The sequence below is a fragment of the Gorilla gorilla genome, chromosome X (assembly GCF_029281585.2).
Source record: "Gorilla gorilla gorilla isolate KB3781 chromosome X, NHGRI_mGorGor1-v2.1_pri, whole genome shotgun sequence".
NCBI classification, from domain to species: Eukaryota; Metazoa; Chordata; class Mammalia; order Primates; family Hominidae; genus Gorilla; species Gorilla gorilla.
In genome coordinates this window covers 101683279-101706653 of record NC_073247.2, presented here as the reverse complement: position 1 = coordinate 101706653, position 23375 = coordinate 101683279, and the positions used below count along the sequence as shown (strand labels likewise).

Below are 23375 nucleotides of genomic sequence, written 5' to 3'. Positions count from 1 at the left end.
AGCCATATGCAAAAAACTAAAACTGGACCCCTTCCTTACACCTTTTATAAAAATCAACTCAAGATAGATCAAAGACTTAAACGTAAGACCTAGGACCATAAAAATCCTAGAACAAAACCTGGACAATACCATTCAGGACACAGGCACGGGCAAAGACTTCATGTCTGAAACACCAAAAGCATTGGCAACGAAAGCCAAAATAGACAAATGGCATCTAATTAAACTAAAGAGCTTCTGCACAGCAAAAGAAACTGTCATCAGAGTGAACAGGCAACCTACAGAATGGGAGAAAATTTTTGCAATCTATCCATCTGACAAAGGGCTAATATCCAGAATCTACAAAGAACGTAAATAAAATTACAAGAAAAAAAACAACCCCATCAAAAAGTGGGTGAAGGATATGAACAGACACTTCTCAAAAGAAGACACTTATGCAGCCAACAGACATATGAAAAAATGCTCATCATCACTGATCATTAGAGAAGTGCAAATCAAAACCACAATAGGATACCATCTCACACCAGTTAGAATGGGGATCATTAAAAATTCAGGAAACAACAGATTCTGGAGAGGTTGTGAAAAAATAGGAGCACTTTTACACTGTTGGTGGGAGTGTAAATTAGTTCAACCATTGTGGGAGACAGTGTAGTGATTCCTCAAGGATCTAGAACTGGAAATACCATTTGACCCAGCAATTCCATTACTTGGCATATACCCAAAGGATTATAAATCATTCTATGATAAAGACACATGCACACATATGTTTATTGCGGCACTATTCACAATAGCAAAGACTTGGAACCAACCCAACTGTCCATCAATGATAGATTGGATTAAGAAAATGTGGCACATATACACCATGGAATACTATGCAGCCATAAAAAAGGATGAGTTCATGTCCTTTGCAGGGACATGGATGAAGCTGGAAACCATCATTCTCAGCAAACTATCACAAGATCAGAAAACCAAACACCACCTGTTCTCACTCATAATTGGGAGTTGGACAATGAGAACACATGGACACAGGGAGGGGAACATCACAAACCGGGGCCTGTTGCGGGGTGGGGGGTTAGGGGAAGGATAACATTAGGAGAAATACCTAATGTAGGTGACGGGTTGATGGGTGCAGCAAACCACCAGGGCACGTGTATACCTATGTAACAAAACTGCATGTTCTGCACATGTAACCCACAACTTAAAGTAATAATAAAAAAAATTGGAGTATACAATAAATATATACAAATTGCATTAGATTGAATTGATTATATTATTCAACTGGGTATATATTAAAATTGCTTTTTGATTGGAGAAGTTCATACATGTCAAAATTTTCAATGATCCGATATCAGAAACACAGTTTTATTATAACATCTTGTTTTGATATATACAATAAAGACTATGTTACAATAACTATAACAAGATCCCTATGCTCTCTATTTATTTTATTTATTTTCATTTTTGGATTAGTGACATAAGGGAGAAACATTATGTCCAAGTTTTTTGTTGTTATTGTTTATTACATAATTAGAAATAATTGTTACATTGAACAGTAGTATTGTTCAGTTTAGCTAGTACCAAGGTTGGAAAATCCTTCAGCAACATAAAAATACCATGTTGATGGTGCTGGTATATTAATAATATGCAAGTGGTTAGTTATTAGGCAGAAACAATGTCATTTTAAAATACCCCAAAAGTTATAAGTTAAATCCTATTCACTTCTCGTACTTAAGAATTCAGGTCAATAATTTCTCTGAAGACCTTGTGAAACTTTGGGTTACTACAGTTGGCAAGGAGACAGTTAGGTCTAGAACTTAGTTGCTTGGCAGGGTTCAGAAACTAATTTTTGTGAACTGAAATTGCCATTCAAAAATGTTTTTTATTCATTTGGATGCATTTAGAGATGCCCTTTCTCACTACTTCTCATTCCTATGATAAATGTTTGATATGTTGGCTTCCTCCAGAATATATGGAAGTTTCTATTATTACATTGGTTTATTTAACCTACTAAAGCAATAAGGCATGAAAAGGGCTTCTGTCGTATGCTTCAGTGGCATTATTATTTATAAGCACATCTCCAGTGGTTGATGTCAATGAAATCGTTATTTGGTTATTACTGTTCTCCAACAATTAGTTCACAGCAAAATAAGTATAATTTAAAATATATAGAGAGTTTTAAAATGCAAGTAAAAAAGAATAAATTCCCAATACATCTGTTGCCTAATATACTTTAAAAATGTTTCTTTCTTTTGAGAATTTAGGCTTAAAAATATGTTTCATTCTAAATCCCAGCATAAGCTGGCTATAATGATTAGGGTACACGTGTAAAATCTGGGTTTTTCTAAGGATTGCAATGGGACCCTCCTCTAACTTGAGATAGTATTTATGTATGTTGGAATTTCTAGCTTTGGCAAAGCTTTATCTTGGAATATCACAAACTTTGTTGGTATGAGATTCCTTCAGACAAAAAAGAAAATGGTCATGACAGACACATATCATTGATAATCTAACCTGTCACAGAAGGAGCTCTTTGGCACAATATACGGCAACAGAATTACCTTTGTACCATCCCACTGAGGGATATCATTTCCTGTCTGAGGAACTGCTGTGAGAGGTGATATATTCAATGTTGCGGATGTTCCACATTCATACACACAGGGTAGATTTCACAAAAGCTAACTCCAACAATGAATCTGTTATTATAACTGAAGGATCATGATATGTTCATTTCATGCCAAAAATATCATTTTTGATTGCCATCTCAAATAACTAAGAAAAAAGTGAAATAGTATTATCTTTGATGGACAGTGGGGGGAAGAGTCTTAGCTTTGTTAATTGAAAGCAGCTAAGTTTTATAAACCGTCTATTTTATTAGCTGCACAATCATGAATTCCACTTACAAAAATGTTGGAATGTCAGGGAAAGATGAATCATATCTGACTCTAGAGATTATTATAATTAAGTCAGAAGCATAGGCAAGACTTATCATAGGCATTTATTTATAAACAATTAAAATTTATAGGAATTTTCTTGGAAAGCTATACCATTTTCCATAATTATCTTATATAGTGGTTTACTGAATGTCTTCATAATTATTCTATGCTATAATTAACACCTTAAGTTAACTTCCTTAGTTTCTTTTATCCTGGAAGTTGGTCACCTGACCAAATAAAATCCTGATTTTTTCAGGTACTTTCAAAATCATAAAATACTTATTCGGGAAAAATAACTTTGGTATTATATTGTAATATTCATGCACATTCACAACAGCTGCTTTTAGAGTCTCTTGAATTATTATTTTGTTTATTAAAGATCAAATTATTCTCTGAGATCTTTATGAAATACTCATAGTGTGTAAAAATATCATGGTCACCTTATCAACTGTGATTCTCCTTTCATAGTGAATATTCTGCTAACACACTACATTGACTTGGAAGTAAAGCTTTTCTTGTTGGATTATTGGATTTTCTGTCTCTAATACACACACACAAGCACATACACAGGCATACATGCACACACACTCCTGTTACGATTCAAACCCATTACTGCTCTTTTGTTTAGTAGACTACTTAACATGGTTGGCAAAAAGGAGGATGTAAAATAATTTCTAACATTACCTCACATATTTCTATTAAAAGTTTAATTACTTCATAGTCGTGCATGTTATTCTAATTCAATACAACATTTTGCTTGTTACTATAATTTTAGATTCTTAATTCTTTAAAGTTTTCATAAGCGTATTGTATAAAACTTAATGATTATCTGGGGAAAAATCAGAAAACTGAGGATATCTTTAATTAAGAGTAAAACAGGAAAAGTTTATATTATGATGTAGAGGTAAAAATTAATGTTCATATAAGTGCTTTATATTAAATTTACAGTAGCATGCAAAAAGAGCCCCTTTTTATACCTTTTACAAAATTATCATTGATTTCAATACTTTCTTATTAAACTTTTTCTAAATTATATCCTCAAAAGCTAAAGAAAGAACTTTAAGATACTTTAGGCTGTCTTTAGGATAGTAAGGAAAAAAATAGCATTTCTGAAAATATAGTAAAAGTAAAAATAAATTATAAATTATAACATTTTTCATCATATTATATAATAAGCCAAGAAATTAATCTCTGTTCAGGATTTTAATATTTGAGAACTCCCTGCTCTATAACATGAATAATTATCCTATAAAAAGCAATCATTTATTATACATTGGTATAACAAGGAATTACAGGTTGCAACATATAGAATATCTAGTAGAAAAATGCTGGTCACCCATTGTTATTGTCTGTTTTATATAAAGAAATGCAAACTTAAAAGTCCAAATACTGCTAGTATCATTGAAGTAACGAAAATTGCTAAAATAAGGTTAAAACATTATTTAAAGTGAAAATGAGCTCAAAATAGGTTTAAATAGTTATGTTCTAAATCATATTTATCACATTTCCAATTTGCATCTTATAGAAAGCATTAAGTACCATTCCAGATTAGACTTTTGGACTATCCAACCTGTTATTCGGCCTGTACAAATGATAGCAAAACTATATCAGGAAAGACCCTGTTTGACCTCATAGATTTCTTCCTTAATGGTTTCGGCCAGTGAATTTTACTTTTCCTTTAAAATTGATCTTGGCTTAGTTATCTATAATTTTTTGAAGTCCTTTTGAATTACGTTTCACTCTATTCTATATCATGAGGTTCTAAAAACACAAAGTAACCATCCATAACTCCTTAAATAATCAATTATAATTGTATGCGTTCTCATGTGACAAACCACATTCTTTGATCTACTTTCAGTTACCTTCTACCTGTTGCAAAAGATATGACATCTTTCTAGTAAATCCACATTATCTTACTCTTACTGTCCTCATTTTACCACGATGAACTAAAAAAGCCAAAAGGTAAATGGCAGATTTTTAACAGTAAACACATATACACAAAGCGCCATTTCTTAAAAAAAAATAATTATAATACAAGTGCCTAGGTCCTTGAAATATATTAGGTGAAATAGAAATAGAACTAAATTTGGTCAAATGTAAGAATTGAGATTATTTGAAAATCAAAAACTAATGTTTTCAGTGACTGAATGTAAACTTACTGAAGTGACTAAATCATTGCACACAAAGTATGCCCCTGCTAGCTGAGGAGACTATAGATAGATTAAATATATTCTTTGCCTTAGTTTTCATTTAATAAAATATCCAGGAAAATTCCACTCCAATGTTTTCCCTTCATTGAGATACACTGTATACATTAAAGCATGTTATAATACATATAAAAGGCATTCTTGTTCTAATAAATAAGCTAAAGTAAAATCCCTGGTATTATATATCTAGTACAGTTTGAGATATATGAAAGAACACGAGTGAAGATATCCCTTATGACTACATTGTTTATAAATGTGCTCTTATGCCAGAGGATTAAGAAACATTGAAATGACATCCCATTCTAATAATATCTTTAATATGAAATTCTTGAAGTACACACTGATGAATCTCACTTTCACATCAATCAAGAGAGACAGAGTGAGGGGCTGGGTGGAGGGATCACTGAAAAGAACAACTTTATTCATAACCAGTTATGTCTTATTCCTTATTAGAGCCACCCTATGGACTTCCTATTCATCCTGAGAGGTGACAGCGTGCTGGCAGTCCTCACAGCCCTCGCTTGCTCTCAGCGCCTCCTCTGCCTGGGCTCCCACTTTGGCAGCACTTGAGGAGCCCTTCAGCCCGCCGCTGCACTGTGGGAGCCCCTTTCTGGGCTGGCCAAGGCCGGAGCCGGCTCCCTCAGCTTGCAGGGAGATGTGGAGGTAGAGGTGCGAGCGGGAACCGGGGCTGCGTGCCGAGCTTGCAGGCCAGCTGGAGTTCCGAGTGGGCGTGGGCTTGGCAGGCCCTGCACTCGGAGCAGCCGGCCGGCCCTGCCCGCCCCGGGCAATGAGGGGCTTAGCACCCAGGCCAGCAGCTGTGGAGGGTGTACTGGGTCCCCCAGCAGTGCCGGCCCACCGGGGCTGCGCTCAATTTCTCACCGGGCCTTAGCTGCCTCCCGCGGGGCAGGGCTCGGAACATGTAGCCTGCCATGCCTGAGGACCCCCCGCCCCGCCCCGTGGGCTCCTGTGTGGCCCGAGCCTCCCCAGTGAGCGCTGCCCCCTGCTCCACGGTGCCCAGTCCCATCGACCACCCAAGGGCTGAGGAGTGCGGGCACATGGCGCGGGACTGGCAGGCAGCTCCACCTGCAGCCCTGGTGTGGGATCCACTGGGTGAAGCCAGCTGGGCTCCTGAGTCTGGTGGTGAGGTGGAGAACCTTTATGTCTAGCTCAGGGATTGTAAATACACCAATCAGCACCCTGTGTCTAGCTCAGGGTTTGTGAATGCACCAATCAACACTCTGTATCTAGCTACTCTGGTGGGGCCTTGGAGAAGCTTTATGTCTAGCTCAGGGATTGTAAATACACCAATCGGCACTCTGTATTTAGCTCAAGGTTTGTGAACATACCAATCAGCACCCTGTGTCTAGCTCAGGGTTTGTGAATGCACCAATCGACACTGTATCTAGCTACTCTGGTGGGGACTTGGAGCACCTTTGTGTGGACACTCGGTATCTAGCTAATCTGGTGGGGATGTGGAGAACCTTTGCGTCTAGCTCTGGGATTGTAAACGCACCAATCAGCACCCTGTCAAAACAGACCACTCAGCTCTACCAGTCAGCAGGATGTGGGTGGGGCCAGATAAGAGAATAAAAGCAGGCTAGCCGAGCCAGCAGTGGCAACCTGCTCGGGTCCCCTTCCACACTGTGGAACCTTTGTTCTTTCGCTCTTTGCAATAAATCCTGCTGCTGCTCACTCTTTGGGTCCACACTGCCTTTATGAGCCGTAACACCGCAAAGGTCTGCAGTTTCACTCCTGAGCCGGCGAGACCACAAACCCACCAGAAGGAAGAAATTCCGAACACATCCGAACGTCAAGAGGAACAAACTCCAGACCCGCCACCTTAAGAGCTGTAACCCTCACCGCGAGGGTCCACGGCTTCATTCTTGAAGTCAGTGAGACCAAGAACCCACCAATTCCAGACACAATCCTACATCTTTTGACTGTATATTTCCGTCATTCCAAATAGATTAATAAAAATGTATCTTTCTTAAGAAAAAAACCAAACACCGCATGTTTTCACTCATAAGTGGGAGTTGAACAATGACAACACAGGGACACAGGCAGGGGAACATCACACACCGGGGCCTGTCAGGGGGTCGGGGACAAGACAAATATCTAATGCACGTGGGGCTTAAAACCTAGATGATGGGTTGATAGGTGCAGCAAACCACCATGGCACATGTATACCTATGTAACAAACCTGCACATTCTGCAACGTATACCTATATAACAAACCTGCATATTCTACACATGTGTCCAAGAACTTAAAACAAAATTTAAAAAGAAACTTACAGAAGAAAACACAGGAAAATATCTTCATTATACCTAGGCAATGACAGATTTCTTAAATAAGGCACAAAGAGCACAACTCATAAAGGAAAACTGACAAATTTGCATATAATAACATTTGAAATTTTGTATGACAAACGACACCATCAATAAACTAAAAAGACATGCACAAATTGGAAGAATTTAGCAATTCATATAGCAAAATAATTGTAATAGAATTTATGAAGAACTGCCACTGGATAAGTAAGGCAAAGCAGAAAGGAAAAATTAAGCAATTGATTTCAACAGAAGAGGAAAAAATGAGTGGCAAAAGAAAAATATGTAAAGGTGTTCAGTTTTGCTATTAATCAGACAAATGCAAATGAATAACGCTAGGCTGTTTTATACCTATTGGCTTGAGAAAAATTGAAAATTGATATTATGTATTGGTAAAAGTGTAGAGGAATAGAAATTCTTGTACACTTCTGGAAATATAAATGACTCCCAATACTTTGGAAGAAAAAAAAAAAAAGGAAAAAGAAAAAATCCTAACCAAGATATTCTCAATGCTATCTTCACCTTTTCACTTCCACAAGACCATTGTTTCAGAAACTCTTTATCAGGTTTTACATAGTTCTCAAACTCAAATAACATGGAATTGGTGGTTATGTTTTCCAAACTTAGTTTCTTTAGAAAATTATCCCCTTTTCTCTCCACAAAGTGAAGTAGATTATAGCTTCCTAAATTTCACTCTTATAGAAAAAAACATGCATAAAGAAGCTACAACTTCAAAGTGGTTAAAGCCTGGTGGAATCACAAACACAGCTGGTCATCCTTTTATATGAAAAAAAGTACATTTATTTGGCAAAAATTTCAACAACAAAAATTCTGTTGTATATAGTTCTTAATTTAACTAAACAACTGCTTCTTCTCCATGTTTGTAGCACAAAACCAAGAACAGTTCTCCCCAATTTCTTTCGATATAATAGAGTTAAAGCTAGAACACAATTGTAGACCACAATTCACCATTACAAAGTGCACAACAGAAATAGACAAATACCACTGTAATCCCAACATATTCACCTTTGAGTAAGTTCTACAGCAGCACTGATTTTACAATGATTCCACAGTCATTTTACAATAATAATCAAGTTATTAATAAACAAGTACTACAATAGTCATTCTACAGGAACAGTCCAAGTGGCCTCAGCCTCTAGAAACAAGAGGAAACAAGCCTCTTATATTGTCTATAAGAGGCTAGACAATAAGAAACTTCCTTTTTCAGACTTCAGCACTAAAGTTGCAATTAACTTCGTTTTCAACTGAGAAAGAGAAAAGCCTGAGACCTAAGACCAGTTAGAAAGCTACAAGACAAAGTAGTAAGGGTCCAGAAATGAGTGTATGGAAATACTCTAGGCTGAGTCTAGAAATCTTGCCACCCAGATAGCAAACGTCCTTTCCTTGAATAAGAACCTTCTATGTATCCATATGCAGAAAATGCTTTTTGCCAGGCACTATAAACAAAATGGTTTGGGCGTTTCCTTGAGTGTTTACGGGCCCTCCTCAGTAAGGTTACGATGAATGTTTTTATACCACTTCCTTCTAAATGCCCCTGGATTCATGTATGCCTTAGAAACCTCAACTCCTTCCTATTTTAGTTTATTTCAGAAACAACAGTTTGGGAATGTGGGCCTGTTTCCTTTCTGGTAACATGGAAACTTATAATATGCAAAGTAATAACTCATGACTATTGTTTGTTAAGATGCCTAAATAAGATATGGCATCTTATATTTAAAATTGCCAGTAATTAGATAACAATATAAAAAATGGCCCTAGAAGCAGACGAATCATGATCTATTTCACATTAGAGCAGAATCAGAATCAGGCTAGAGTCCAATTTATAGCCCTAGATTCCTCAGGTTTTAGCTCCCTAAAAGCAGAGAAGTAAAATTACAGCTCTCTGGGGTAGTATCTTTCTGTTCGTATCCTAGTGAAAATCTGCCTGTACTTGTGAAAAAGCTGCCTTTATAAGACAATAGGATTATTTTCATGCCGGACCGGTCTGAAGCTTTTTACATTCCTACCCCAACCCCTACCAAACCAAGAATTTTAAAAAGAAAAATACATAAATGTATTAAAAAGATAAAATAATAGAATACCTGGATCTACTTCACTTTTTGCTGACATGTTATATATTGATTTTCTTTCTTTTTAAATTATCTTCCTTTGGTTTCTTCCAGGGAATTTTTTTGTCAGTTTTTTTCTTTTTTGCTATTTTTTGTTATGTTTTTACTTTTATAATTAAAATCAATAAAAAGTATTCTCTAAAACCAACTATCTAACCAACAGCCAATAAGAGAAAATTAACATTTGGAATTTTCTTACCTTTACGCAGACTTTTCACTGCTCAAAGCAAGAAGAGTTCACCTTTATGCAAAAAAAATGTTCATGAATTTACTGTACTTTGGCTCTCATGGTCAACTCCCTGCAAAGAATAACTACTTTTTCAAAATTGGCCAATAAACTGTACAAAAAGGAATATAAGAATTGAAAGCTTCACAAAACTCCAACAATAAAATGAGGGATGTTATAGCCATTTTTATAGAGGCTTTCTTTTCTATCATTCATACTAATGAACAGAGAAGATTACCGAGAGAGAGGGAGAAAGAGGGGTGACTTATTATATGTAGCAACCCTGGGATTAAGAAAGTTGGCTAGAAAGCCAAAAACATTTATCTCTGAAATCTCAGCTTGATGTTTAATCTCAGATGTATTAGTCTGATGGTCTAAAGAGTTCAAATCCAGGGGGAAGGAGACTTAAGAAATCTTTGCTATAGTGTTCATGATGATGGCACCTTAGTGTCTTTCACCTGGAAACACTGAAATATCTGACAGAATTTAGTCCCAATAATTAAGATTGGTTCTCATAAAACCACTAGAAAGAAAGATGCCTCTATAAAAGATAAGCATACAAATAAGTTGGGGTGAACATAAACAGGTTTACCACAGTACATAAGGGACTGACTATTTGGGTTTTTGGAACATCATCAATCATGGATTAGGCTCTTGCTTCTTCTCTAGCTCCAGCTCGGCAGCCCTTTGTACTGCTGCATCGACTAGCAGCAGGAAGCTGCTGAAGTCGGCGTACTCCTCTGGAGACACAGGTTCTGGAGAAGACGGGGATGTGATAGAAACCTTGACCTTTTTCTTTGGCTGGGCTATTCTGGTGAGCTTCTGGCTAGGGGCCGACTCCGGATCTGGTTGCTTCTCTCCTGACATCTGGCCCTTTGGCAAGGGCCACAGGGGCAGGCTTTGTACATTGTCTGGACCACTAGGCCCTGACTTGGCCGGCACAGACGCCTTGGTGCTCTGCAGGTGGGTGGCATGGGCATCTTTGCCCGTTTTGTGGCCAATGATGGGGTCGTTTCTACGCTGTTGAAGCATATCCGGGAGAATGCGTCTGCGAGCATTGATAAACCAGTTAGAAATCTGCAACAAAGACAAATTGGTCTTCTCTGACAGCATTTGCTTCTCTTCTTCTGAAGGGTAGGCCTTAAACCGATGCTTATACATCCAGTCGCGGAGGATCTTAACGGACTCGGCTGGCAAGTTTCCCTTGCGCTTCTTCTTGTGCTCTGGTAAGGCAAGAACTCTGCCTGTATCTGCGTTATTTCTCGACATGATTGAGGTGTCTTGAGCTGGGCTTTGGGTCTTCGCCGGGCTGTCTTTTTTCACCGGGCTTTGGGTCTCAGCCGGGCCGTCCGCAGCGGCCTCCATATTCAAAGAGGCTTATCGTTACTATATTGAGAATCACAGACAACTGAGTTAGGACAAAGGTAGGTTTGGGAGAGCCACTTTAGAAAGCATGGGCAGGTCTGCAAGGGGAATTCTCACCTGTTGTTTCCGAGAAAGACAAACAGCGTTGCTAACAGCCGAGCTGGTTATCTCAGTGACGTCACATCCTTTCTTCTCCACGCTGCCCCTCCCCTACACTTCCGGGAGTTCTTTTCCCATTGTTCTTGCCCCATTGTTCTTGCGTATTTTCTGTAACTTCCAATGCACTTGATTTCACGCAGTTTATAGCTCTCCAGAGTTTTCTCTGCTGTTGTCACCAGTTTCCACTAACTGACGAACTCTATTTCTATTAGTGTAAATACGCCTATCACTTTCTTCCTATTTGATTTTACTTTTTTTTTATTGTTCTTCCCGTTATTACTTATAATTGTCTCACTGGCTCATCTAGATATATCAGGAACAAATTGTTGATTAGCTACTAACCTCAATAAAAGAGTGTAACTACTGTACTTTGACTCCCCTCTTCCATTCTTCCATGTTCAAAGCAGATATTAATATTAATTTTGAACTAGACTTTTGCTTTTGATGCCTTGCTGCTTAAATTTTTCTTCTCTATGGCCTTAAAATCTTTGTCTTTTTTTTTTTTTTTTTTGATATGGAGTCTCACTCTGTCGCCCAGGCTGGAGTGCAGTGGCACAATGGCGGCATCTCAGCTCACTGCAACCTCCATCTCCCAGGTTCAAGCAATTCCCCTGCCTCAGCCTCCCGAGTAGCTGAGATTACAGGCATCTGCCACCACGCCCGCCTAATTTTTTGTATTTTTTGTACAGGCGGGTTTCACCATATTAGCCAGGATGGTCTCGATCTCCTGACCTCATTATCTGCCCGCCTTGGCCTCGGCCTCCCAAAGTGCTGGGATTACAGGCGTGAGCCACCGCGCCCAGCCAAAATCTTTGTCTTTTGAATGACTTTGCTATTGCCTGTCAGTACCACTGAGGTCTTTGTGTCTCTTCCTTGGACTCTGATACCTAGTTGTGATGCTTCTCTTTAAACTTCAGTCAGAAATTCAGGGATCTTTTAGTAATGTGGAATAAGTGGAATAAGATAGAATTCAAGAAATAATGGCCATCACAGAGAGTTTATTTAAATCTTTTTTTAAATTTTTTTAATTTTTTATTTTTTGAGATGAAGTCTTGCTCTGTCACCCAGGCTGGAGTGCAGTAGTGGCGCAGTCTCGGCTCACTGCAACCTCAACCTCCCAGGTTCAAGTGATTCTCCTGCCTCAGCCTCCCAAGTAGCTGGGATTACAGACGTGCACCCCCACACCCGGCTAATTTTTGTATTTTTAGTAGAGACAGGGTTTCACCATGTTTGCCGGGTCTCAGACTCCTGACCTCCAGTGATCCACCCACCTCAGCCTCCCAAAGTGCTGGGATTACAGGTGTGAGCCACCGCAGCCGGCCAGATATTTCTTGATATTTCCAGCATGTGGAAATCACCCGGTAAGTCAAATGAAAATAATTTGTAAATTTCAAATTTTCATTTCTAGTAGCTGAAAAATAAGGCTTGACTTTTTTCAAGAACACTATGATTCACTTTGAAGACAATTACCACCAGCATCAACTCTGACTCCTTAATAATACTGTGTGGTATTATTTATTTTTAATTTCATATATTTTTCAGAGTCCTAGCTATCGTCTGAAGCAGCATATATTATCCACAGTTTCCTTTTGCCCTTAAGAGTTCTTACTTGTCACTGGGCTGGATTTCAGAATGTTGTCTACTGATCCTTTGGCTGTTGGTAATCTTCCTTACTGGTACTGACTTTCATCACTTAAAATTTATTGTAAGGGAGACCTACTGAATAACACAATCAAATCTAATGAACAACTTAGTAAAGCTCCCAATAACCAATAATTGGGTATGTTGGGTACAATTGAAGGTCTCCTTTGGAATACTCTAGAAAAGAATGCTACTATTTCCACTGGACTTTTGGGCTTTTGAAACACAGAAGATAAGATTTTCTATGCGTAGTAAAAACTCAGTTCCTGCAACTGTTTCTCACCAACACATTTATGCCTCATGCTCGCTGAAAGTATTTTTGTGTGTCAGCATGACTTGTAGTAACTTATCCTCCCTCACTTATTACTCCTATATGTTCTCTCTATGTATGGGGATTCAGGCCTCTGCTCAAGGATTGACGTAGAATTGCACATATTTAACGAATTGCAGATTTCTTCTCACTGATATGATCTGGGTTCTTGATTTTTAATGTCTACTTTATGCATCCCCTCTAAAAAGAATATTATGATGGCTCAAAATTATTCCCAGGAGATTTGGAGACTGTCTTTTCCTCTACCAACAGATACAGGAACATGGAGAAATCTGGAAAGTAGGTGAGAAATTGGAAATGAATCCCATCGCTTTTGACACAAAAAATGTGACTTCCTTTTATGATGAAATAATTGAAATGCTGAATAGAAACTGTATTACCTTTCTTCCAGTTTTTGGTGATACAAAATTATGAATTATGGGTATCTCTGAGAGAAAGATAGATTGCTTCCACCTACTTCTTTAAAACTTGTAAGAAGATAAAATGATCTAAATAGTGTTTATCAGTTTTTATCTTCCTTTATTGTTTCTTTTTATGTGAAGTACACAGATCTCATTGTAAACAGTTTGTCTATTTATAAGCATTGATTTATTTACTTGTGACTCTGAAAAGTGCCTTCTCATGACTGTATTAGGGATGCCAATGGCATTACACTATAATAGGCACTTTATTTCTCAAATTATAAAAGACCAGAATGAGACTGAGGTCCTTAATATTTTATTGCGTATTGTTTCCAGTAATATAATTTTCATATGAGTATTCTACAAACCAAATTACGTTGATCTACTTGTAGAGTTTTAGAGAAAGCTTAATTTTTGGCATCGAAGAAATGGGAGACTATAAAACCAAATTAAAAAACAAAAACAAGGCCAGGCGTGGTGGCTTACGCCTGTAATCCCAACACTTTGGGAGGCCGAGGCGGGTGGATCACGAGGTAAGGAGTTCGAGACCAGCCTGGCCAGCATAGTGAAACCCCTGTCTCTGCTAAAAATACAAAAAATTAGCCAGGGTTGATGGCGGGTGCCTGTAATCTCAGCTCCTCGGGAGGCCGAGGCAGGAGAATCACTTGAACCCAGGAGGCAGAGGTTGCAGTGAGCCAAGATTGTGCCATTGCACCCAGCCTGGGCGACAGTGCAAGACTCCATTTCAAAAAAACAAACAAGCAAACAAACAAAAAAACAAAAACAAAAATCAAAGCACAGTGAACTAAGCAAAAATTGGTGATGTGGTAACTGAATTTCACCAACTCTAAAAATAAAGAATGTCCTGGGAGGCAGAGCTTGCAGTGAGCCGAGATCACGCCACTGCACTCCAGCCTGGGTGACAGAGCAAGACTCCGTCTCAAATAATAATAATAGTAATAATAAAAATAAAGAATGTTGTCAAGGGCATACTGCTTTTTCATATCGTAAAGTATCTGGATAATTCCTGCCAGGTATTTTACACTTTGAAATGAATTGAAGAAAATGTCAGGAAACCAGCATTAAACCCCTGTTGACAGAAATGGTGGCATGTTAAGAGTAAGAAGTGTAGGAAGTTCTAGCAGATTCAACTAATATACCTTAATTTGGAGGGATGAAAGTTGGAAGTATGGCCTGACTGTAAGAGATACCATAGAATTATCCCCCAATAAGACTTACGGATCTTACAGCGTATTCTATTCATTTTCCTCAACTTAAGGAGCAAATGATTCTCTTTGTAAAAGATGTAAAGAAAATGCTTTCCAGATCTTTATAAATCTGGTATGACTCGGATGTGAAAATCTCACAAAGCATGACAGAAATATCTGTGGCAGATTCACTTATAACATCATAAATTATTACTGGATAGAATGTACATTCATGTAAAATATAAAACACATGAACAAATGGAAACATTATCTAAAATGCAACATGATCTAACATTAGAATATATATTTTGAGAATTAATCACATTCATGGATAAAAGAAAAAATGTCATCTTGTTGGAGTTTGAGTAACTATTTTAATGAATTTAAAATAAATTTCTGGGCCGGGCACGGTGTCTCATGCCTATAATCCCAGCACTTTGGGAGGCCGAGACAGGTGGATCACCTGAGGTCAGGAGTTTGAGAATAGCCTGGTCAACATGACAAAACCACATCTCTACTAAAGAATACAAAATTAGTGAGGCGTGGTGACGTGCACCTGTAATCCCTACTTGGGAGTCCAAGGCAGGGAGAATTGCTTGAAGCCCAGGAGGTGGAGGTTGCAGTGAGCCAAGTTGGTGCCACTGCACTACATCCAGCCAGGGCGAGAGAGCGAGACTCCATCTGAAAAACAAACAAACAAACAAATAAATAAATAAATTTATGATAAACATATTTTAATGAAATAAGGATAAAAGGATCCTTCCTTTGTATAACATAGATTAATAAAAAGTTAAAATCTCCAATATGCAGCCTTATACTTAACAATAAAACAAAAATGATTCTTTCAATTTCATAAGTAAGGCAAAGATGTTTATTTTCACTACTATAAAATTGCTTAAAAATTTGATCCAATAGAATTAATCAAACAAAAATAAATACAATAAATATACTAAAAGGAGGAAAAATATTATTATTTGTTGATAGCATGATTTGCCACTTAGGAAATATCTAAAAATCAATTGAGAAACCATTATAAATAATAAGAATTATGTAAGGTGGTCAGTTACAAACAAATAAAAGATAAACATTAACATGTATCAATAATCGTAATTTAGAAAATATATTGGGAAAATTACCTAGCTCATAATCATATCAAGAATAAAGATACAAAAAGATATAGGCCTAAAATTAGAAATTATTGTCTACACCCTATGCAAATAAAAATAGAAAATTTTATTTAATAACATAAAATGGATGTTAAAAGTTAAAATACATTCTATTTTACCCTAGGAAATTTCACTATTTTAATAAATTTAATTCTCTTTAAATTTACTTTAATGACATATTCCTATCAAAATCACAAGTGATTTCCCATATGTTTTTGTGGCTTGATAGCTCATTTCTTTTTAGCCCTGAATAATATTCCATTATATGGCTATATCACAGTTTATCTATCCACCTACTGAAGTACATCTTGATTGCTTTCAAGTTTAGGGACTTATGAACAAACGTCCATGTGCAGGTTATTGTGTGGGCATACATTTTCAACTCATTTGGAGAAATTTCAGAGATTGCAATTGCTGGATTATATGGTGGTAAGAACATGTTTAGTTCTATAAGAGACTGCCAAACTGTCTTCTAAAATGGCTGTACTATTTTTCATTCTCACCAACAATGAATGAGAATTCCTGTTGTTTCACATTCTCACCAGCTTTTGATGTCCATATTGTTGATTTTAGTCATTCTACTAGATGTGTAGTAGTATCTCATTGATTTATATTGCAATTCCCTAGTGACTTAGGCATCTTGTTTTTATACTTATATATAAAATCAGTATATCTTCTTTGGTGAGGTGTCTGTTTAGATCTTTTGACGATTTTTAACCAGATTGGTTTCCTTGGTTGAGTTTCAAGAGTTTTTCTGCATATTTTGAATACCAGTTCATTACTAAGTATATGTTTTTTAATATTTTCTGCTGGTATGTGCCTTGTTTCTTAATTTTCTTAACAGTGTTTTTCACAGAACAAAATGTTTTAATTTTAATTAAATTCAACTTATAAATTCTTTTTTTCGTAGATTGTACATATGATGTTGAACTTAAAATGATATCACCAAAACTGAGGCCATCTAAATTTTCTCTTATGTTATTTTCTAAGTGTTTCATAATTTTGCACTTTACATTTAGTTCTATGATCCATTTTAGGTTAATTTTTGTAAAAGGTGTAAGTACTGTGTATTTACCTTAAACTAATCTGTATCTTTATAATATACAACTCTTGTACAATTCCTTGTATTGGTCTTGCCCTTTTGTACAATCTGGAAATTGCTTCTATTTAATTGGAGCTATTAATCTTCTTATATTTAATATAATAATAATAGTTATATTTGGTCTACCACTTTAATATTTATCTTTTTACAGCATATTTTTGTTTCTCTGTTTTCCCTTATTGTCTTCTTTTTAGTTCATTAAATATTTGTTAGCATTTAATATTAACATCTATTAGCTTTCTGAAATACCTATTACAATTACATTTTAGAGGTATCTCTAGTGATAGCAATATATATTTTTAAGTTTTTACAGTCTCCATAGATTTCCTATTCTACCACTTTGCAAAAAATATAAGAACATTGTGCTTACATATGTTCATTCTCTATACCTCTATCTTCTATTTTACAGTTTTCATGTGTATTATATCGAAATATGTTCAAAACTATATTAAAATGTTATAACTTTTGTTTAAATCAGTTACGTGTCTATTTAAGTAATTAAGAGGAAATATAGTCTGTTAGTTTCCTGACATCTTCAGAATTTTCTGTGTTTTCTGTTCATAACTAAAAGTCTGATTCACATCTGGAATAATTACTCTTCAGCCAGAAAAACTTTCTGTAGCAGTTATTCTCAGGTATTTATAGAGATGACAGATTTTCTTAGTATTTAGTTTTTATTTTCTCAGTATGTCTTCACTTCACTTCCATTATTAAAGGATATTTTTGCTAGATATAGAATCCGATTTTCAGTTAATGGTTTTATTTATTGTTGAGCCCATTAAAAATCTCCCTCCACTGCCTTTCCATTTTCATTATTTCTGAATTATAGTGATAACTGATTCACATTTTTCATGGCCTTTTAAGGTCAGTTTTCAAATGTCTGAACATGATTTATTTTCTGTTTGTTGTCTCTTCTTCATGTTGTCTGAATTTCTTAACTCTACATATATATGAATTTTCTTAAAATGAAGATTTTGGTCTTTATTTCTTCAGATAGTATTTCTGTCCCATGCTGTCACTCCTCATTTTCTGATACCTTCATTTTATATATTTTAGACTTTTTCACACTTTACCAGAGATTATTGTAGATCTACTCATTTTTTAAAATATTTTTTCTCTATTTTTCTGATTGGATAATTTATATCAATCTATCTATTTTTTCTTTATTTTCCTGATTGGATAATTTATATCAATCTATCTTTAAGTGAATGTATGTTTCTTCTTTTATTTGTAATCTGACATTATATAGGAACCTAGATAGCTAGGTTCTGTGTTTGTTTACATATTGTAATTTTAATCTGAGCATGTCTGCTTTTAAAAGTCTCTACCTCCTTAAAATTGCCTATCAATTTATTCATTAAGCATATTTTCCCAAAAGTCTGTGAGTTACAGTAATTACAGCTGTTTTAAAGAATTGTCTGCTAATTTCAAACATCAACATTATGCCTGAGTCAATCTCCATTTGTTGTTTTTTTGTTTTTAACCTGAGCATGAAATATTTTTTCTGTTTCTTCATATGTCTAATAATTTTGGATTATATCTTAGACATCATAAAATATTGCAGAGATTCTTGATTCTATTATATTCATTGAAACAATGGAGTTTTTTTCATTTGTTGTAGTTTCAGCCCGAAATTAACTTGGCTGGGTATATTTTTTTTTAAATGTTGACTGCCCTGCATGGAGAATCAGCTGAAATTAAAAATATATATGTCTTAGCCTTACCTGGTCTGTGTGGCATCTGACCTGACTTTGCATACTTCTTGGGTCAGCTAGAAATTTGGGCAATATTTATACATAAATTTTGGGACTCGTCTTCTCTGGAATTTTTCTCCAACATTTCCTCTTCAATTTACAGTTGCTGTGGTAGCCTAAACTCTACCACATGTGGATACCATATGTGGATAGTCATGCAGACAAGACTGTGGAATTCCATGTAAATGGAGGTAACTTACGTGAAATGAACTGGAGCCTGTCTTCTTTTTCATAAGAAGCCTTTAAAATATCAGAAACTTACTAAGTGTTATATTAAGCTGTCGACTCCTTTGTGATTTTATCATGCTTTTTGTTGTGCTCTAATGTTGTTAGATTTAAAGAATATTTTAAATATTTTCTCCACAGTTTATAGTTATCTGAAGTAGTATTGCTCTGATAGGTACTCTTAAAGAGGGAATTCTGGATATTCTTTAAATATACAGATATCTACTCAATATGCTTTATCAAGCTAGGATTGTTCTATCTTGGAAAATAGTAGTTATTAAATATAATACGTCACAATTTTACTAAAATTTGTAACGAAAGAATATTTTATCTCCATTGCTTATTTTCATATCATCATAAAGAATTTTGATTTGAATGTGACTTTAGAGAGAATCTGTGTGCGTATGAAATTTTTTTAAAAAGGCTCCGTAATGGAAACTAATTTTTCCAATCATGAAGAATATTTTGGTGTAAAACCTGGACTGAAACCCAAGCCTCATGATTACCATCAAATATACCCCACTTTGACTCAGTAGTTATTTGATTTAATGGCTGAGATTAAGAAAACGCTCTTTTTGTTTTTTTCTACTATAACAATCTTTGCTAGTATATTTTTAGAAGCAGGAAAATATCTGTAAATTTTTAGTTTAATCAGTAGTTTAAAATTATAAATTAATATAAGTTTGAACTAAGGCTAGAGTTAATATAATTTTTGGCAAGTATGAATAAAATCTACATATTATTTTCATTTGAAGATTTTGAATAAGTGTAGATATTACAAGACGCAAACAGTAAACTTAAATGTAGTACAAAAATATATGTTGTAATAGTAAATACATCAGTATGCATATTTTAATAATTGATATTATACTCTGAATAAAGAGTTGAACTTTTAAATAATAGTATTTTGCCTTTGGCTTTGAATATCACCTTTTACCTACAGGTGAAGCAATTATCTGGGGATGAATAAATGACCAACATGCAGAATATTAAAAAGGTCAATATAGTAGAAAAGCATAATTAATAATATATGAACATTAAATTTCCAGTATCACAGTCATATTATAAAGGTTACATTAAAAAGTTGAAAACATAGCGAGACATATGTAGATACTTATGACAAAAGGAAAATATTTATCATTTTATTTTATGAACATCAGTTGTAAATTAAATGTACTACCTAGGGACAGTAAATAACTTTTACCCAGTGTGCTATACATCTTTTATTTTTGCATAGTTGTGCTTTGTAACTCACTCTATTAAACTTTTCATTGTTTTCTCATTGTTTGGGATTGTGGAGAGGAAATGAAAAAATCTTCTTTTGCCATTTCGGAAGGCATGACATTCACAGGTTGTTATGCCAGCTTCCTAAAATAGCTATTGTGGTTAGGCATTTAAACTATTTATTGTGGTGCCAAGAATAATGTCTCAACATTATTGTACTCATATCTTTTAAACTAAGTGTAACAGAAGTGTAAGGTGTTATGATCTTATTTAAAACTTATACCAATTAATCAGAAAATCTAATTTCTTTCAAGGCAAAATTTATATCAGTGTTTCCATTCCATAGAACTCATGGAATTAGTTGGCTTTCAAAACTTTTTTCCCCCATATATTGGAAAAGTTGAGAAAATTTAAAACTAATTTTATATAACTTCCCAAAATCAACATGCATTTTCAAATCTATGTAGTTCATTGCATTTTCTCTATCTTTAGTGTACTTTAATTGGTAGTGAAACCTGAAAAACCACTAACAAAAAATTGTATATACATATACTTGTTCCTTCGGTGAGCAAGATGACAGACTGGCTTATTGAACAGTCTTCTTGTTTTCTAGTTCAGCAGACGATTTCTAGGGTGTATTCTCCTTTTGAAGAAGTGTGGTAGTTAGAAGAAGAGGAAATTGGTTAACAGAATATTGAAAAGTTAGTTTTATTTTATGGAAAATTCTCATTAAAATAGCAAATATGAAAAATTAGGTATATAAGCAGACAGATTTTAGTCACAGTTCTGAATTCCTGTTCTGTCCCTTCCCTCACCTTTTGTTTCACCTGTGTGACAAATATATTCTTTTTTTCTCTTATTTGCTTCTCATTTCATCTGATTATTTTCATCTCTCCTTAAAACATTTTAAATTTTTTGTTCTGTTTTAATAGTCTATATTCTGGGTTTTTTTTAAAGAAATGATTTGTTTCCAGTCCAGTCATTATCCAAGTCTCACATTAAAGATTTTTGACTTTTTGATACTATTCCTCTACTAGGCTCCTAATGTACCACTGACTCTATGTTCAATTCAAAATTACAGTATTCATCTTATCATGCAGTCTGAGAAAATAGGGCCAGGGTTTATCTTATCTTTATCATGCAGTCTGAGAAAATAGGGCCAGGGTTTATCTTATCTTGTAGCATTGGCCCAGCAAATGGAATCAAGACAAATTTGGTAGTGGTGTGAAAGGATTCTGTGCTCTAAGTAAGTGCATTTGTTGTAACTTTATCATTGTGGAATAGGGATTATTGAGACCTGAAGGATAACTAATTTTTTAAAAATTAATGACTTTTCATAAACAAAACATGAACGTATAGGTAGAGAGAAATCACAAACTTAGCCATATTGCGTCAATATTTATCTATTGAATTTTACTTTGACTCAAAGATGAGTCAATTTGGAAACAAAAGTGAGATTTATAATAGCATGGTTAAATTTTATTTAACTTTTTATTTTGAGCTAATTGTAGATGAATATGCCATTGTAAGAAATAATACAAAGAAATCCTGCCTGCCCTCACCCAGTATTCCCCAGTAGTTACGCCTTGCATAACTGGAAACAATAACACAACCAGGACATTGACATTGATAAGATTCATTGACATGGGCTGGACGTGGTGGCTCACGCCTGTAATCCCAGCACTTTGGGAGGCCAAGGAGGGCGAATCACAAGGTCGGGAGATCAAGACCATCCTGGCTAACACGGTGAAACCTCGTCTCTACTAAAAACACAAAAAATTAGCCAGGCGTGGTGGTGGGCGCCTGTAGTCCCAGCTACTCGGGAGACTGAGGCAGAAGAATGGCGTGAACCTGGGAGGCGGAGCTTGTTGTGAGCCGAGATCGCACCACCGCCCTCCAGCCTGGGAGACAGACTCCATCTCAAAAAAAAAAAAAAAAAGATTCATTGACATTGACTCATTTTTGTGTGTTATGTCTACCTAATTTTATGCAGTTTTATTACATGTTCAGATTTCTGTGACCACCACAATAATCAAAATATGGAAGAGAACCATTAAAAGGATCCCTCCTGCTGCCATTATAGCAAGTCACCTCATCCTTCCCTAACTTCTGGCACATGCTAAGCTGTTTTCATTTTTAATATTTTGTCATTTTAAGAATGTTACATAATATTTTATAGATGGAATAATTGAGTATATAACTGTTTTAGATTGGCATTTTTTTCATTCAGTATAATTACCTTTAATGTAATACTAGTTGTTGAGTGTCTTGATAGGTCCTTTTTATTGCTGAGAAATATTCCATAGTATATGTATGCTAACTGCAGCACAACAATTCATCTAATGAATTGCATTTTAGTTATTTACAATTTTTATATTACGAATAAAGCTGTTATGAACATTTATGTAAGGAATTTTTATGAAATCAAACAAATTCTGGGATAGATATTCAAGTATAGAATTCCTTGGTTTTACAGAAGGCACATGTTTGCCTTTCCATAAAGTTGCCAAAATTTTCGGAATGGTTCTATCATCTTACATTGCTTGAAGCAATGTATTAGTATTTTGTTTTCTCCACATTGTCACCATTTGGTATTGTCACTACTTTTAATCACTCTGATAAGTGTGCTGTGATATTTTAATATGGTTGTTATTTGCATTTCCCTAATGACTAATGATGAATACAATTTGATTTACTATATGCCATGTGGATATCCTCTTGAGTAAAATGTCTGTTTATGCCTTTTGCCCTATTATAATTGGATTATTTGGCTCTTTTCCGTTGAGTTTAGAGTGTTAAAAAAAAAAAAAGTCTATCCTAATGCTAGCATTTGCTGGACAGGTGGTTTCAAAATATTTTATTAGAGTCAACATATTGTATTTCTTAAAGACTTTATTTTTTAGAAAAGTTTTAAATTAAAAACATTAGCAGCTACTTCAGAGTTCCTTCATACCCTACCCCCAGATCCACATTTCCCCCTAT

At 35.4% G+C, this 23375-nt stretch overlaps 1 protein-coding gene across 2 annotated transcripts; it reads right to left on the bottom strand.

Annotated features, from left to right (window-relative positions):
* Positions 1–8244: 8244 nt before the first annotated feature.
* Positions 8245–11390, bottom strand: TGIF2LX (TGFB induced factor homeobox 2 like X-linked). 2 transcript variants are annotated; one of them, XM_019018787.4, is made up of 2 exons: positions 11300–11390; positions 8245–11203 (listed from the first exon to the last, which is right to left on the bottom strand). In XM_019018787.4, the coding sequence occupies exon 2, from the start codon at positions 11180–11182 to the stop codon at positions 10457–10459; it is 726 nt and encodes a 241-aa protein (XP_018874332.1). In that variant the 5' UTR covers positions 11183–11203; positions 11300–11390; the 3' UTR covers positions 8245–10456. The 2 variants fall into 2 exon arrangements, with proteins under 2 accessions (XP_018874332.1, NP_001266647.1); NM_001279718.1 differs by having other exon boundaries at positions 10457–11312.
* Between the last annotated feature and the right edge of the window lie 11985 nt (positions 11391–23375).

Coding starts and splice junctions, on each gene's coding strand:
- TGIF2LX (XM_019018787.4), bottom strand. CDS start 11,182: ATGGAGGCCGCTGCGGACGGCCCGGCTGAGACCCAAAGCCCGGTGAAA.